At 35.7% G+C, this 16,068-nt stretch overlaps 1 protein-coding gene across 1 annotated transcript in view; it reads right to left on the reverse strand.

Moving 5' to 3' along the window:
• CACNA2D3 (calcium voltage-gated channel auxiliary subunit alpha2delta 3) overlaps nucleotides 1–16,068 on the reverse strand; it is a 409,143-nt gene that overhangs the window by 200,500 nt on the left and 192,575 nt on the right. Inside the window, exons 10-11 of the mRNA XM_054387292.1 lie at nucleotides 5,731–5,820; nucleotides 1,972–2,085 (exon numbers count right to left, since the gene is read on the reverse strand). Coding sequence (XP_054243267.1) covers nucleotides 1,972–2,085; nucleotides 5,731–5,820 — 204 coding nt within the window. The remainder of the gene's footprint in view (nucleotides 1–1,971; nucleotides 2,086–5,730; nucleotides 5,821–16,068) is intronic.

A 16,068-nucleotide genomic window follows, 5' to 3' on the forward strand; every position in this document is an offset into this window, starting at 1 on the left:
GTATGTTGTTTATAAAAATTTGCATTCTGAAGAAGCAGCTCTTAAGAATTTCACAATCAAGTTATCAGTGTCTTGTTTCCCACAGAAAATATTCAGGAATAAGTTTATATACAAAGAAGGATTTAAGAGATATATTGAGACTATAGTGCTGTATTAAGGAGTTACTCTCATTTGGCTTAGGAGGAAAAATATAACACATCTGATAAAAACAGGTTACATTCTGAATATTTAAATATCTGGAAAAGAGGCTACAGTTCAAGTATGCTACTGTTTCCAGAATTATTCAGTAATTTCAACAGACAAATGTATTTTATAAAGCCCTAACTTTCCAAATACCTAATGAATCAACAGAAAAAAATCAGTACAAGCTTTACCCTTGAAGAAACACCCATCTTCATGTGTAAACACAGAATAAGAAAGGGCAGGAGATATGTTCATGTAAATAGCAACAAGAAATAATGTCAGTGAAAAACACCGAAGAAAAGTAGGGAGACAAAAATCAAAGGTCACATATTCTCCAACATGCAAATAGTTGATAATCACATTTCAAGGAAGTACTTTTTGTACATAACATAGCAGAAATAAATATTTCTGTTATATTTCAGCAATATTGCCAGTACCAATCAAAATGTGACCAAAGAACTATAAATACCAAAATGGACAAATGCTGACATCCGATGAACTTCTTTCATAATATCTAGTTCTACATCTTAATGCATTAAATAAACATGGAATTTGCTCATCTCTTCCATTACACAAAGGTTAGCATCTATTTAGACAAAAAGCATTTCAGGTCTTCTCAGAATATGCACAAATACCAATGCATCTTTGCATTCTTTTAAAGATGATACACTAATTGGCATGTCCTGGTAAAATCACGAGAGCAGATCTCTTCTCTGAAGAGAAAAATAGATCTTCAGAATGCAGTTAGCTATTACTCCACATTTTCTGAATAAAAACTTCTTGAACAACAAAATTCAGAATAGTTGTGTGTCATTTTTACTACACAAAATGAGACTAATTGACATAATATTTTCAGAAAAGCAGTAAAGAAAAGATAATGTTTGCCAATTTCTCATTTTCTCCTGTTCACTGACTGCTAATAATCAGGTTTAGTTGAGGTAAACAGGAAAAGGGAGAATAGAAGACAAACGTAATTTTATAAATGGGAGACATGACTCAAAGCTGCTACATTTTTCCATACAGCACACTCACATCAAGCAATTACTTGCTCGAATGGTATTTCAGTGAGGTTCATGTAACATGGTGTATAACACAGCACATATCTCCAACTACAAAAACTTCCTGAAATAGTCCCAAAACATGCCTTAGCAGATGAAAAGTCTAGAAGGAAATAATTTTGCATGCAAACACAAGACCTACTAGAGCTTTCTCATCACTTAAATTCAAGGCATTTCCACACTACTGTGTGGATATTACTAGGTGATATTACTAGGTAATTTAACTCCAGGCAAATTTATTTATACAGATCAAGAGAGCCAAATGCATCTTTAATAAAATCTCACTAAATGACAAGTAACAACATTAAAAGTACTAAGTACTACATCCGCTCTTTCTCCACTCACAGATGGTTCACTCAGCACATACCCCTCTTTGGCTTCAAAATGCACTGAATTATTAATATTTTGGGAGAAAGGGAAAAAAATGTTTTTTTCATGTTTAATGATGTCTCACAGGAGAAGTATTATATAATGATCAAGAATATCCCCTGGAAGGAAATATTTTCTTAATATCTTATTATCCTAAGTTCATTACTACAGTACAAAGGCCACCTTGCTCCTCAAGCAATATCACATAAGCATCATTTTTGTCGTTAATGAAACATCCATTTTTCCCAAAATAATTTTTAGATCATTACAAAAATTGTTACTGACTTTTCAATAAGCATAAACTTTATATTGGACCTGAAGCTTTGGGTTTTCCATCAAGTAAAAGTGCTAACACACTTACTTTTCTGTCTGGCCAGTTATATTTTGCAAATATTGTATCATATGTGTCCACGGCTCCATCAGTAATCAACATTATGGCTTGGCTGCAAATACTTCCTTGTCCTGTATGATTGAACTGTGAAAGGAAATAATCATTTCATTACAGCACAGTCCTGTCAGATGAAGATGGATAGGATCCCACTGGATAAACATGCATCTTGTCAAATATCTTGCATGCTCAGATGAAGATGAAAAAGTCTCAGGTTGAAAACACTTTATCATAGATATCATGTTCTTACTGAACTGCAACTCCAGTTGTGTAACAGAACCACAGAATTGGGATTCATCACAGAGCTTCATTTTATCAGCTTGAAAAAATGAAGAAACGTATATAAATATAGCACTTCCCCAAAATAAAAGTGTGTTCCCTTGTTTCAGATAAATTATATGTATTGATGCATCTGCATAGGGCTTGCTATGATTTAAACAGAATTTTAAAGGAACAAGCTATATAAAAAGAAGAAATTTATGACTGCTAATTTTACTGCAAAGTACAGAAGATACACCACTGACAGAGAGACCCATAACTATTCATAATGCATTCTTACTCACTCAGGATTATATTCCATATGCTGTTTCTCATAAAATGTTTATCTGGGAGAACCAAATTAATACCACACATTATATATATTGTGCGTATATATATAATATATAGTCTTAGATTCTTCTGATACTCAGAAAGAATACAAATAACTAACTCAAGCTGCTGAACAGCAGTGCTCAAGCATAGGTACTTAGGTAGCAATCAACACACCCTTTGGAGCATGCAAAGAAAATTTCATTATTCCACAGATGGGATTTTCTCCTTTTCAAAGAGCAAGTAAATTGGACTGATGCATAACATAAGCTTTGATCCCATGATTGTGGAATTGGAGCCTTAATTTTGAATCCATGCATCTCCATTAGCTGTTATTGCAGAATAGGCTCTTATTTGCTTGTGTATTATTTTATATATTCAAGGAACTTAGGTAAAACATCCAACTTTTGGCAAAAATATGCAAAGCTGGGTTTTTCGTGGTTTGTTTTTTGTTTTTTTTTTAAATTGCTTATACAAAAAAAAAAGGTGTGAAAAGATCAAACAAATGGGGCAGACAACTCTCTATAGACTGGGCTATCATCTGAATGCAAGATAATAAATGAACAATTTCCTTTTGGTCTCTTTCAATGTAGTTTTCAGGTACATTACCAACTTTGTGGTCAGACAAGGCCTCATCCTACTTCCTTTCACCTGGTACTCAGAGAGCCAAGCAATAGCAACCTTGTGCCACCTCACTAGCTTCTGGCATGAATAGTGCCCAGAAAAGGGAGGCCCCATTTGACCTCCCATTTAAATTCAGAGGTGAGTTACCTTGCAGGGATTTCACTTATGCATTCAAATACATTAGGATTATTTTATCTTGATTCAGGCTAGGAACTGCTCTGTCTTTAAGCTTTTTACAGTCCACTTGCCCTTACCATATACAGTTCTTCAAGACTAAAAACCTTTTTCCTAGAAAACTTCTTAACTTCTAAAAATATCATATTTGTAGACACTCCTGCAGTAGAAAAGGGAGTGTATGGTAGGTTCCAGCAGAGCTCTGTCCTCTTTTATTCTTCCTTCTTATTTCTATGTTTGAGTAATGACATCCACAAAAGTAATTTGCAAATAATTTATATCATCAGCAGCTCTCTTCCAGATCAGTTTCCTTTTGATCAAACAAACCTCAGTGAATGGTAATAGAAGATTGTTACTTAAAAGCAAACTAGTGCAGGTTTACAGAGTTAGCTGTATTCTGGTCACTGCCTGTGTGAAAACTCTTACTTGTGATACCTGCAAGACAAGTCTATCCCCTTAAAATTCTTCAGTCATGACATTTTTTCGAGGCTTAACCAGAACTGGAATTATTTAAGTGGGCTACCTTCATTGCTATGATTTTAGATCCAGTATTTCCTCATGAAGATGAAGTGACTTTGTCAAGAGATAGGGGCAACATATTTTGAAAGAGACAATATATGCTAAAAGGGAAATTAAGGAAAGGGGAATGCCTTCATACATTTCTTTTAAAACATCATTCTGTGTGCATCTGCATTATTCTGCATAGTTATCTGTTAGAATATTTTGAAGAATAAGATTAAATTCAAATGCTTTGATGAGTAATATCTTCTCATATTTGTCTAGAACTTTAATTATATTGAATAACAAGAGTGATGAAAGTGTTTTCCATAATAATAACAATGACAAGGGCCTTATGATGAACTACAATTAACTCAGTGATTCATCAGTTAGCAGCAAAAATTTCAATGCATCCTGACATCTACAGCATTTGGTTGTGATTAGCAGTCTTTGAAATGTCACAGAATTTTATGTAATTGGCTATGGTTTTTTTAAAGGTAATCACTGCAAAGACTGCATTTGTCACCAAAAGAGATAATTGCAGTTGTCACATGACACAGTATGTGCCTAACTACTGTACCAAGCACTTCTACATTCTCACATTGTGTAATGAACACTGCATAAATTGGTGATTGGAAAGAATTTGAAAGTGGATTTCTAAACATGCTTCTTGAAGACATCAGTATCAACAAGTCTTAACAATCTAGGCAAATGCTGAATGGTAATTGCAGGGTAGAATTAACTGAGTTTAATTAGTGTAACCCCTGAACCATTCCAAAATCCAACCAGAATCTTAATAGACTGTTTGTGCTAAACAGAACTTTGTCTTTTTTTTTTTCTTTTTTTCCCCTCCTTTCCTCCCCTCCCTCCTTCATTTTTAATATAGGCAGGACATCATTAGTTAACCTATAACTCATAGGAGTAGATTTCTGGCAAATAAAGGTCACACCCTGTAGACAAAGTTGAAAATATTTATACTCTTTTAAAGAGAGATTAAATAGGATTTTTCTGGCCTAGGCTGCTTAATAGAATCTCACTTTGGTGACTTTGGTGATACACATATGGTGATATTATATACGGTGATATAAAAATCACATATGGTGATTTTTCCATATATATATAATGGAAAAATAATTATGCTGTCTGTTCTGGAAGTATATGTGCAAGAAGACTTGAAGTTATTATAATCCCTTTTACAGTATAAATAGAAACAGTTATTACTTCATCTTGAATATATCTGAACATACATGTAAGCCTGATCACTTGCTCATAGGTACAGTTCAGTACATGGGACATCAGTTCCCTTTATTCTCAAAACTATCCAAGTATCTAAAGAGATTTCTATACTACATTCATCATTATAACTTCAATTGCATTAGAGATTTTAAAACAAAAAAGTCCAATCACTAATCTTTATGATTACTGTAATTTTTTTTTCAGTTCACATAGGTTTGAAAGATTAGTATAGAACATCTCGTGTTGAGGCTGGTTGCCATTTATTCCTGTGTATTTGTTTCCCAAGACTATATGCAGTGTCCATAATAGGATTCTCAATAAAACCTCCACAAAGAACCTGGAGTATATTCCTTACTTCATTCAGCTTTTACCATTGTCATTTTTGGCATGCACCACATGAAGGAATTAGTTCCACATTGTCTGGGTGACCATATGAATGTAAATTTGTTAATATCTTTCACCACATATGGATTATATGGAATTCTTGTTCCATAGATAATATCCTATCATCGTATTTTTGAGTGAATTCAAATTTATTATCTTAAAATCGACAGTAATTGCTAAATAGCAAGAAAGGCAGCAGCAGCATAAATCTAAAAACCATTAACTTACTTCATTGAGCATGTTGAAAGCTTCATTTAAAGCAATGTCCAACATTCCAATTCCTTTTGCAAAGAGTTTGTCAAGGTGTTCCCTGAAATGCTGAAACATGAAAAAGGTTTTATTAGTTGTTACAACATGCAAGTTGATTTCACTGATTAAGAACTTCTGACTTCTTCTTTAGACTTAATTCTTGAGCTTAAATGACAGCATACATTAATTCCCTAAAATACAGTAGCCCCTAATCATTAGGCCACTGCAGCTAAAATGCAGTTTAGCAATGTTAATTTAGACAGGTAAGGAACTCCTCTGCACAAGAAGAGAGCTAACCACTTGCTAGCTGTGTGTAACTATCTTGCCTGTTGTGTTACGTAGCCTTGCTTAAACCAAATTTTTGCTGTTTTCAACAGCTCATCAGTTATGTACAACCACACTTGCTGGCCATGAGCATGGATAAAATTTTATAACAAGCACTTCTAGAGGTTGTCAGGTCAGAATCCATCCTATATTTTCCTCTTTCAAAACATATGTTATTTCTCTGGATATATTAGAATTTTGGCAAAATTCATTAATTTTGCAATCATTAAAAGTAAAACTACTGTATAATATGTATATCAAATCATAATTTTTTAGGAAAAATGTAAGCTATTGAGTATTAAGTAGCACATTTTCAAAACATTGCTAGCACTACTTTCTGAACAGAAAATATTAAGATAGAAACAAATTCTCTCAGGTTTTTGAGAAAGAGCAATATATCATTTAAAACAGTGTCATGAACCATGCTATCATTAAGAGACAAGTACTTCAATCTGCTCATTTTCTATGATGGAAACTTTTTTTTTTCCCCATAAAATGAAAAGATATTCCAGCAATATATTGCAAGGAAGAGAACTTCCTATTTCATTTTAGAAAGCTGAAACAGGAAAATTTGCATCCTAGCCTCTAGGCAATTCTGCAGCCATAGTAAAAGGGCTGCTCTTCCAAAACAATTACTTCATAGTGACCTAGTGAACGTGGGTCATCACAGCTCAATACTTTGAACAGCCAATAGGCACAGTTTTCTTTGTCTAAACAAGCAGGCATAGCACACCTGCTCATATGGCTACACACTGCAAAACAGTTCTTTCCTTTCCCCAGCTTAAACACAGCTTACTCAGGTAAATACCAGTCACAAAGATCAGCTCCACCACCTCACCTTGCTAGTATGTATTGCTTAAAAACTACATGGGCATCCATTGCAGCACTCCAGTCATGAGAGTCATGCCACCATGTTTCTGTGATGGTGACTAAGTCATGGCTACTCTGCTGCACAGCGGCTTCCAGATTCTCCTGTTTGTTGCCCATGCTGTGTGCATCGCTGTAGGTACATTTGAGATGGGCTATATATTTTCACCCCCAACACTTTGTCACCCCAAAGTTCATCTCTACTGAAACTGGTTTTATACCCCTTCAAACCTAGTTTAAGTCCTCACAAAGAACCCTGGCAAATTACAGGCAAGAATCCTTTTTCCCCTTTGAGATAGTTGGATTCCACCTGTCACCAGCAGGCCCAGTGCTGTATAAACCTCCCCAAGATCAAAGAAACCAAAATTCCACCAATGGCACCAGCCTCTGAGCCACATGTTAGCAAGAATGTTTTCCTGTTCCTTTCAGTATTCTTCCTTGCCACTGAAGAGATTGAGGAAGACACTGCCTGTGGTCCCAATTGTTCAACCCAGAGCCCTGAAGTCCCTTTAGATTGCTTTTGGACTTCTCTCCACCACCTCATTACTGCCAGCCTGCACAAGCAATAGTGGGTAATAGTCAGAGGGCCAGACCAGACCAGGGAGTTTCCTGGCAATGTCTCTATCCCAGCAGACTTCCCCATGGGAAGGGTCTGGTCTCTCATTTCAAAGTATCTCTGAAATTTAGGTCCAAACTGATCAGAAGCCACACTGACCTTACTGACTTCAACTAACACAGCGTGCAAACTGCAAGCAGCACTGAAGAGATGACAAGGGCTAGCAGCACAATGAAGCATGTTTTCCGTAGCTATTTCAAAACACAGTAACTGACCAAAAGTCAAATTCAGACATACTGAGTTCAGTACTTGAGGTGACTTTGATACATATGGCCATGAGCCCATATACAGAAGGAATAACTAGGAGGCTTTCTTAGAACGTCAAAAAATACAATTGTTTTCTATGAAATATATGAAGTTCTTATGAACATAAAATTATTCACTGGATTTTTTTAATAAAATATCCAATATTTATAAAATTCTCCAGGAAAGATCTTAGCAAAACCAGTTTGACTCATAGCTGATACTTTTAAGCAGAACTTTTATTAACAGTATAACCTCTAGTGTATAGCTTAACTTGTGTGATCGGTCAGCAGAATACTTTTTCCTGCCATAGCTATATATATAGGTTCTGAAAAAGACACTGTTGATATATGAAGAAATATAGTGATGTTTGATACAAAATAGTAAAAATGCTAAAAATCTATTTCATGCACTATGAATTTTAGTAAATCAATATTTTCTGCCTCCAGGCTTCAGACTGAACAGGTGATTCTGCAACAGGATTGAATAGCTAAAATACATGTTGGTTTGTTTTTTGTTTGTCTGGAGAAGGTTTATGGAGGGTTTTTTTTGTTGGTTTTGTTATTTTGTTGTTTTGTTGGTTTTTTTTTTAACCAACTCCATTCTCTCTCTTGTCTTTGGGTTCCTTTTGAGAATCTCAGCACTTTGTATGCCCACTACAAAAACCACACAACATGCAAACCAATTTTTTTTTATCTCCTTTAGTCATACCCAGATGCCCTGGATGTGTGGCATTAATTGCACCCGTGCCAAAAGAAACCCTGTTTCATTTTAGAGGCAGCACAAGGAAGAGTTTCCTGGGGTTATTCATGCTACATTTAGCTGAGGCTGTTTATTGTACAATCAAAATGTACTGTTGTACTTTCATAGAGAATGATACTTTATTCTGATTTCAAAGGGCATAACATTGACACAACTGCTGTCTGGCTCTCAGTTATTTTAAGGAAAAAAAAATTCAAATCTCCAAACACTCATTTCACCTATTTGATTTGTACAGTCAGTACAGCAATGTCTTGGCAGTCAAGCAGTAGTGTCCCCTCTGTTACAGGAAAAGGCATTTTAAAAAACCTTATATTTTGTGCATGAGAAAGCTGAAGCTTCAAATTGTTGTAGCCCTCATAGATTAATATCTGAATTTCTTAGAGTAAGAATTGGCTATCTGTCCAACTGTGTGCACAAACATTCTCATGCAACTGCATGTCTAATTTCCATGTGCAATTACCGGAATGTGCAATATCTAATTGTGGACTCAAATACCTAATTGACATGCATAATCTTGGTAATTCTGAATGCAAAATAGGCACACAATTATGACAATCAGCCTCTGATGTCTGATTACAAAATTATAGGGCCAGACCTCAACAAGAGAATTTAAGACTTATTACAGTGAGGAAGCATAGATGTGTTCATCCATTTTGAAGTGCCTGAAAAAACATGAGCTGAAGAGAGTGAGGATACAAATCCAGTCATGTCTGTCAGTCAGGACAAGGACTTTGCATACACCTACAAGGTTTCAAACCAGAACCTGAGCAAGACAAACACTTGGTCTTGTACCCTTGCATACTGCTGACTCTGTATGTTTATAAATACTACCCACTGTTGAAGAGGTTCTCAGCTTTGCTTTTTCAACTTCGTAAAGTTTGTTCTGACCCTCTAAGTCAGAAACAATCCAATAAATACATTTGATGGGCTTAGAATCAGAAAATGGGTTCTTGTTCTAGGTATAGTTACAAATATACAACAGGGTATTCTGACACTGTATTTCCAAAGACAAAAAAAATAATAATATTTACATACCTATTTATGCTTGAAAATCAGGTGACCCAATTTAACTTGGACTATTTAAGAACTTAAATAAGGAACACAGAAAGATTTTATGGCCTTCATATCCTGTGCTTCATAAATCACACTACTGTTGCATATGGCTTTGATATAACTGAAAAGGATAAATTAACTATTTATCATGATTGAACTTGGAGTTTCTCCTATAACAAAATCATCAAAAGCATTATTTTGTATACCCAGGCATATTTACCTCATAACTTAATCAACAATTTGGACCATATCTGATCAGATGATGACATAATGCTACACAGTAGTCCCAGTACCCTTTCCGATACATTTTATTGTAATGATTTGTGATTACTAAAAAATGAGGTTGGGCTTCCTACAGAAAAGTATTGTTAATGGGTCAACATTCCTCTAAAGTTCCCTGTTGGTTTAGTGCAAGTCTTTGCTACCTCTAATGTTAGTTTCCATACTCATCCATGCTGTAACTCCAAACATACTTGATTAAGGTCTATTACATTTGTGAAGACAAACTACATCAGTGTATAAACCAGCAACACACACACCCCCCCCACCCCCAAAAATCCCCACAAACAAACCAAAAAACCCCCAACATGAACACACCCCCTTCTCCCCCAACAATTCAGGGGCATATCTGTGAGATAGGAGCACGATCTGTACTGATGCATCAGAGGGAAGTTGACCCACATGTACTAATGGTTGATAAATGTGCATTCACATCTGTAATATGCATTTAAGCATCATCCCATGCAAAATGCATTGCCAGGACAATTGCAGGTTGGTTTACTGGTGATGATTATCCAACCACTTATGCTCCCTAGCACATTGTGTTGGTAGGCTGGATTGCTTGCATGAAAAGAATCCTGAAAACCATGCTAAAAAAAGGGCACAAGATTCAATACACTCAGATGAAAACAAATTCTTGTTAAGCAAATTAGTTGCCAGGGGCTGCTATAGAAAACCTCAGACCATATTTCAGAGGTCTAGGGCTAGCTAGAAGTTTTGGTGGTCTACAACAGATATCCAGTTTTTAAAAAGTAGATTTCAGTGAGGCTTTAAATTTTGGGGGTTTGGGGTTTTGTTAACAGCTAAGGAATTCAGTCAACAATCTTTTTTTTGGAGATCTGACAGAGATGGATAGAGAGATATACACCTAAGTAATTTGCTGAAATAAAATTCAATATGCAAGATTTTTATTTACCGACCTCTTAGTGGCAATTTCACTCAGCTTCACTGATGAATCAGTCTTCTAGATATTTAATTTCTCATAATTGCATACAAAAATAAAAGCTCATTGGAAGTTATATACTGCATCTCTCTATTTTTGTCATTCTAATTTACACAGGGGTAAGTTCTTGGTTTAGTTTAGAGTTACTGTGCCTATCTGTGCATCTAGAAGATGATATATTTCATCTGGAAACATTTAGAAAGAAATGTCCTCAACCCAAATATAGTACATTAAAACAACATATAAAAGGGGAATGTATATTGTAATATTGTTACTTTAAATCTGGAGTTACATTAAATCAGATTGTCATCCAATTCCTTTGGGGTAGGTAAATTGTAAATGGAGTTTCTCAAAGATGAAAACTTCTTGGCCCAGGAAAACTAGTATTAAAATAGGCAGCTTCACATGTTTGCAATTTGTGGAGAAAGTGCAGACGGTGACAGAATAGTGTCTGAAGTATTTCCCACTCTTTTTAAATTTGTGTATAGCAAATTGATACACTTCATGGTAGCAGCTGTTTAATCCTAATGCCAAATTATAAATTAGTCTGGAAAAACTCGAATGTATGTTACATATTTTATATTGCTAAACCATATTTAGAATCATGGATTAATTTCAACCTCATTTATGCTACCCAATATAATTACAGATTCCATTTTTTTGTGATAAACAAAATTTGAAGCTCTTTTTGAAAATTAGGGGTAGATTACAACATTCTGAGAATATGTCTCCACGTATCTAAACTGAACCTTACATGGAGGTATATGTACCAACACAAAAAATTCATGACAAACGTTACACTGTGAAAAATGTTAGAATTAAGTGGATGCAACTTGATGCTTGCCATGCTACCTGAAATTGTAATTATTCTCAAAATAAATTACTCTGTTCTCCTATTGTTAAAATGAAAGCAGAAACAGTGTATGTTGGAAGAAATCTAGTACTGGGGTGCCTACTTTTATGTTAGTAAAACTGGTGGCACATATATTGGCACCACTCACTTCAATCTGTAGTATTTTAAGCTGTAAGTTTGTCTTTTATAAGTACATAAACCAGATATGATTCAATAATGTTTCTCAAAAGGAGTACGTTTTCTGATGTTGTATATGACAGAAGTTCAAAGCGCAATTAGATCCTCAGTGCTCTAAAAGCTTCATATAATACAATCTTTTATAGAACCAACAATTTTTCATGAATAAAACCACAAAATAATTTTCATGAATAAACACACAAAAACAAACAAACCCAAAACAAAACAAAAAAACCCAGAACTTGATCTAAACCTGTGTAAATTTTAAAACATATGCTCCCTTCCCTTACTTTTTAGTTGTTGGTAACAGTAAAAAAAATTAAGTTAAATGAAGACTTACAGGTCATTGCTGTTCTGATTGGGAACAGCTTTAGATGCTTAGAATCATCACTTCTTTCAATGTACCCTCACTCTTTCTCAAGAAAAAAAGCATTATACTTGATCAACAAGCTAGTGATTTAGGACTAAAAACACGTTTTCTCCAACTTTATTCTTTTCCCACAACAAAAATGCATGAATGCATTAAATACTTAAACAATTCATCTTATTAAACTTATTTTATGTCCTTTAAAAAAATCTACACTAATGGATTATTATTAGAGAGAGATATACCTCTATAGGTATGATAAGGCCTGTTCAAAAAAGAAAAGAAAAAAAAATTAAATCCTTTCATTGCACCAATCACTATGAAATCTGTAGCAATATTCAAGACATGCATTTGGCTAAGTGGAAAGTGGCAAAGGTGAAAGTACTCATGCTGCTATGTTTTCTTTTCTAACTGCTCTCTTTACTTAAGAAAACAACCCAGGATTGACAATCTTCAGCCAACTTGTTAATTTATATGCTATAGGGGCCTAAGTAAATCTAACTTGTCATCCCTTACTAAAGTGGCTGCGAGAAGAGAAACCTAAAATATTAACTACAGGGTAGGGAAGTAACAATTTCAGTAAAGATGCAACCAGAATGCAGATTGCACGTTGCAGAAGAAACAAATACAGCTTCATCAATAACAACTGGGTTGTCACTCAAAGAGAAATGCAACTTCCTTGCTCTGTATGCATTTGTACAGATTTGCTCTATTGTCAGGTCCACACTAACTGAAAGATAGAGAGTAAACTAGGGGTGAGGAGAACATGGGCTTCATAATGTCTTCCCTGTTGCCTAGACCAGAAAACTGAGCCACAGTACTCAGAGTGCCACCTTAGAGTGGATATAAGGGGGTTCCAATGATTTAAATACTTTTTTTACACTTTAATGAGTGGATTTTAATGATTTTTTTTTTCCTAGGTAAGTAGTTCCCACATATTGGTCCAGAAAATAATGGTAAGTGGTCTAGAGCCAATATGTGGAACTAATACAGTGTTTACAGTACTGTTTCCCTTCCAAAAACAGATGAGATACAGAGGAGGAAAAAAAAAAAAAAAAAGTCATACTGAGAAAATGTGTAAACCAGACACCAGATTTGATTTTTTTTTTCCTAAGACTAATTGGATTTTCTTAAAGTCTGGCTCTTGAAGAAGCCTGTTACATTCCCTATAAGTTATGGAGAATTTTTACAAACCCTTGCTGAAAGAGCATGTTCATCTGCTGTCTGCAATTTCATTGAATATGCAAAAGCAGCAACACCGCTAAGAAGCATTCGTTTCCCAGGCTGCTATAAGCCCTAAGGCTGAAGCAGTTTCTTAGAGGCTACCAAAAAAAACAATCTTTATGATCCATTCCCTGAAGATGGTCCCAGGTTTCATCTTACCTAGAAATGCTATGAATGGAAACAGAATAGGCTCTGGCTGTGTCTCAGCTGCCTGAGGCAGCAGACTGCTGCAGGTGGCAAACCAAACTGTTTTACTTATGCCTGCACCTTGGAAAGCCAGGCTGGCTGCTACCACAGCTGTGCAAGAGGTCAGGGTGAGCAGGGAAGTGTCTGATGGCAGACAGGAACTCTGTCAACAGGAGCAAACACCACACTCTGCTCTCCCCAAAAATGAGGGCCTGATCTCTCCTCAAGCCCAGCACTGGCCCATCCGCCTGAGGGTAGTATCATTTACCCCAATTTAATATTCTGAGAAGCTGCTTTACCCTTTAGCTCACTACAAAAGAAGTGCAAGTAATAAAGATAGCCTGATCTTCCGGATTTTTCAATTTCTTTGTTTTGTTAAAGTTTAGGGATTGAAGAAAACTTGATGCAAAGACATTCAGCATGTTTAAGTGTGTATTGGTTTAAGCTGACTAGCCCCACTAGGAGGGATGAGGGAATGGGGCTACTCCTTTTCCCCCCCAGTGGCACAGAGCAACAGAGCAAGCTGGATGTTCTATACCATGCTCATGTCATGCTCACCACATGACAGGAAAGGTGTTGGCTGGGGTTTATGGGACTTGTAATATACTCTATAAGTTTGTAAAGTTTCCTGTGCAGTTTTTCTGTGTGTTTCTTCCCCAGTTTCTGGGGTTTGCCCTTTTGTTCTGGTTTTGGTTTGCGTGTGGCAGTGGCAGCTTTCACAGTTTTGTCTGCTGTGCGTGATGGTACCTTTTCTCCTGTTTTGTTTGTTGTTTCTTTTCCCTTTGTGTAATCTGATATGCCTGCAGAGAAGTATATTGCCCTTATCTCAACTCACATTTTGGCTTTCCTGTCTCCTTTCCTCCTCACCCACTCGGGAGTGGGAGAGGAGAGGGGGTAGGAGAAGGGGAGAAGAAGCCCTCTGTTGTAACTGCAATGATGCTACCTCAGTTAAAACCAGGACAAAGTGACATCCTCAGAGTAGAAAGATTCCATTTGGAAACATCTCAGCCTTACACATGAAAGACAGTAAAGTGGTTCTTCAGTAAATATTTTAAGAAAAATGTAGGCTGGGGTACTGATCCTGTGAAAGCAATTTTTATTTAGAGTTATCGAAACAGCTGCTCTCCTCATGAAATAAGTTTCAGTCAAGCATCTCAAAGTAATTTCTTATCCCTGCTTCTAAAAAACTGTGTTTATTACCCACATGCAATGTCAATGAACCTAGTAAGATGCAGTTAGCAAGAGCCAGGAGGTGCATCTGGGTGTGTTGGGGAGCTGATTTTATTTAAGGGTCATTTATTGGGAATTTTTTATATTGGCACCCATATATTATTGCTTAAAAAAAAATTAAAAAGAGAGATAAATATGCAACCAAAATGGTAGAAATTGAAGTTTACTCAGCATGAATTAATAGGTTTGTAAAATTTCTTTTATTCATGCTTCCAGCAACAAATGCTACATTAAAAAATACCTATCCTTGTTAATGTCATATAGATAGATAGATAAATAGATATAGATATAAAACAACAATATAAGAGTGTGGTAGGGCGAACTGTTAAAAATTCAGTCCCTGCTATCATCAGCAACATACATAACCTCCTTCCATGGGAGAAAGAACAGCAATATGAAGTACCATAATGGCAATTTCTAACTGCTTTTTAATCAATTATCTTAAAATTAATTTGACAATACATGACATATGGGTATATGCTAATCTGCATTTTGATCAGCTGGAGAGTGATGGAAAGGTTAACAGAAGGATTAATTCCAGACAGTACATCTGGGCAATACATTTGAATCTTTAATTTGAATCTAGACCTTTCATATGGCTCATTAGATGCACCCCTAACAATGTGTTCATTTAGAAAACTGCATCACAGTTCAGAAGTGTCTTCAATACTAAATGATAAGAAACAATTCATCTCATTCCACAGAGTAACTAAATGACATTTAATCTAAGAATCAGCTGTGGAGAACTTCAAGTATATTAAGGAAGTGGCCCATGAGGAATAATTCTTGTGGAACGTAGGTGTATATATAGGTAAGATACAAAGAAATCATGTGAATAATGCAACGGAGTAGTGTTCAGCCCAACAAGATCAGCTTGATTTTGTCTTGGTATACATAAAAAGACCTAATATTGACAGACTTAGTAGGGTGTTTTCAGAGCTATACAGGCAGTTTTGTATTTCCTGTATCATCTCATTGACTTGTCCAGTGAAAATGAATTACCACACTGTGAACGGCAAGCACAATTCAGTGTTGTGCTAAAACTCTTCTGATGTGCTTTTAGTGAAAAAAACAGAAGAGATAAAAGAAGGATGCAAGGCTTCTGCCCTCTCCAGCCGCAGGCAAGATCCGGTATAGGCGGACAAGTCATTTTAAGGTACATGTAGATATAGGTGGACAAGACTGTTGAAGAA

The sequence above is a fragment of the Indicator indicator genome, chromosome 15 (assembly GCF_027791375.1).
Source record: "Indicator indicator isolate 239-I01 chromosome 15, UM_Iind_1.1, whole genome shotgun sequence".
NCBI lineage: Eukaryota > Metazoa > Chordata > Aves > Piciformes > Indicatoridae > Indicator > Indicator indicator.